Source organism: Crocodylus siamensis, chromosome 6, assembly GCF_052110815.1.
Source record: "Crocodylus siamensis isolate JL-2025a chromosome 6, ASM5211081v1, whole genome shotgun sequence".
Taxonomy (NCBI): Eukaryota; Metazoa; Chordata; order Crocodylia; family Crocodylidae; genus Crocodylus; species Crocodylus siamensis.
Window position 1 is genome coordinate 47,352,702 of NC_143400.1, and position 1,978 is coordinate 47,354,679.

Here is a 1,978-nt window from a genome sequence, read left to right on the forward strand (position 1 = left end):
CACTACCACCGCCGTCGCCATGGAGTGCGGAGCACGCACCTTGGGCCAGATAAAATGGCTTGGCAGGCCGCGTGGTGGCCCACGGGCTGTATGTTGAACAAGCCTGCTTTAGATGCTTGTCAAGGAAAAATGCATCCTAATCATACTTTGATTTTTCAGATGTTTAGGGTTAACTCACTGTATCTTTTCCTCTGGATTATTTACATGTTGTGATCCAATCCTCACTATTTATTTTTTAAAGTAATCACACTGAATGGAGAAAATTGAACAGCGAAATGAAACATCTATCACAGAATTCATCCTTCAGGGACTGGTCAATATCCCTGAATGGGACATCCCTCTCTTCCTGCTGTTTCTAGTGATTTACACTGTGGTCATGGCTGGGAACATCCTCATCATTGTTCTGGTTGTGACTGATCATCATCTTCACACCCCTATGTACTTCTTTCTGGGGAACTTGTCTTTCTTGGAGATCTGCTTCAGCTCCACCATCCTGCCCAGAATGTTGGCCAGCCTCCTGACTGGAGACAAAATCATATCTGTTAGGGGCTGCATAATACAACTTTCTAGTTTTGGTTTCCTAGCAGCTACAGAGTGTTATCTCCTGGCAGCAATGTCTTATGACAGATATATAGCAATCTGCAAACCTCTGCACTATGTAATCTTCATGAATGGTAGAATCTGCTGTCAGCTTGCAGCTGGGGCTTGGCTAAGTGGGTTCATGGGTAGTGCTATAATGACAGTTCTGGTTACCCAATTAACTTTCTGTGGCCCCGGTGATATTGATCATTTCTTTTGTGATTTCACCCCACTGATAAAGCTGTCCTGCGGTAATGCCAGCCTAGTCAGTCTGGTTACTGCTGTGCTTTCCTCTGTGGAAACTCTGCTCCCATTTGTATTCACCATGGAATCCTATGTTTGTATCATCACTACCATCTTGAAAATCCCATCAACCACTGGGAAGCAAAAGGCATTTTCCACCTGCTCCTCTCACCTTCTTGTGGTAGGTATGTTTTATGGGACCCTAATTGTTGTCTATGTGATACCAGAAATTTCTGCACTCACAGATCTGAACAAGATGTTCTCTCTGTTCTACACTGTCTTGACTCCTCTGGCAAATCCTCTGGTATACAGCCTGAGAAACAAAGAGGTAAAGGAATCAGTGAGAAATATTGTCAGTAAATGGAGAACTTCTCAGGTCTGAAGAGTTCCATAAAATGGGGAGGCAGAAATTTACCTCAGAAAGCTAGAGAAGCTTTAGCTAGTGTCCCCTAAATCAATCCAAGTAGACGCTTACTAAGGAAAGTAAAGACGCAGATTTTTTTTCAAAAAGCCCACTTTCTCTTTGAGTTTCAGTACATGCATTTATTGCTTTATGTAGTGCATTAAAGGTGCAAATAGGGCTGTTGGGTATTTAACCAAGGCTGCTTGAAATCCAGTGAACAGGGATCGTGGCACAAGATGTGATAGGTAACTTCATTTTTATGTGAACCAGACAGAAAACAATGGACAAGGTCGACAGCAGAAATTAACAAGTTTGAATATGTTATCTGTTTCAAATCATATACATCATTTATAAATTCATGGGCCATATCCTTTCTGGTATATATCACTATATCTTGAACAAAGTCAATGATCTATGAGAAACAAGGAGCTGGTTTCACTGGATATAATGAGTAAGGCTGATATATATCTGGAACCTTACCTGCATTGCAGCTGTGTTGAATTATGTGTTTTACACATACAGCCAATTAAAAAGAATGGATCTATACTGGACCCCGGAATGTGTAGTATATTGTGACACCACTTGTCTTTGGGGTCGGGGAATATGGAGAAAGAAATTAAAATTAAATTAAAATAAAATGAGAGAGAGAATAAAATATTTCTCTTCCCACCCGCTCCTGCCTCTCCCCCCTTTCCTCCTTTACACTAGCCTAGATTCCATGCAACCTGTCTGAAATAAGACAGGATCTGCCTT

General features: G+C 41.5%; 1 protein-coding gene across 1 annotated transcript; it reads left to right on the plus strand.

Moving 5' to 3' along the window:
- The first annotated feature begins 253 nt into the window (after positions 1-253).
- Positions 254-1,204, plus strand: LOC149862669 (olfactory receptor 5V1-like). The gene has a single exon (XM_090054043.1). The coding sequence runs from the start codon at positions 254-256 to the stop codon at positions 1,202-1,204; it is 951 nt and encodes a 316-aa protein (XP_089910169.1).
- The last annotated feature ends 774 nt before the right edge of the window (positions 1,205-1,978 follow it).

What these genes read in the sequence shown, in the direction of transcription:
- LOC149862669 (XM_090054043.1), top strand. Translation starts at nt 254, where the DNA reads ATGGAGAAAATTGAACAGCGAAATGAAACATCTATCACAGAATTCATC.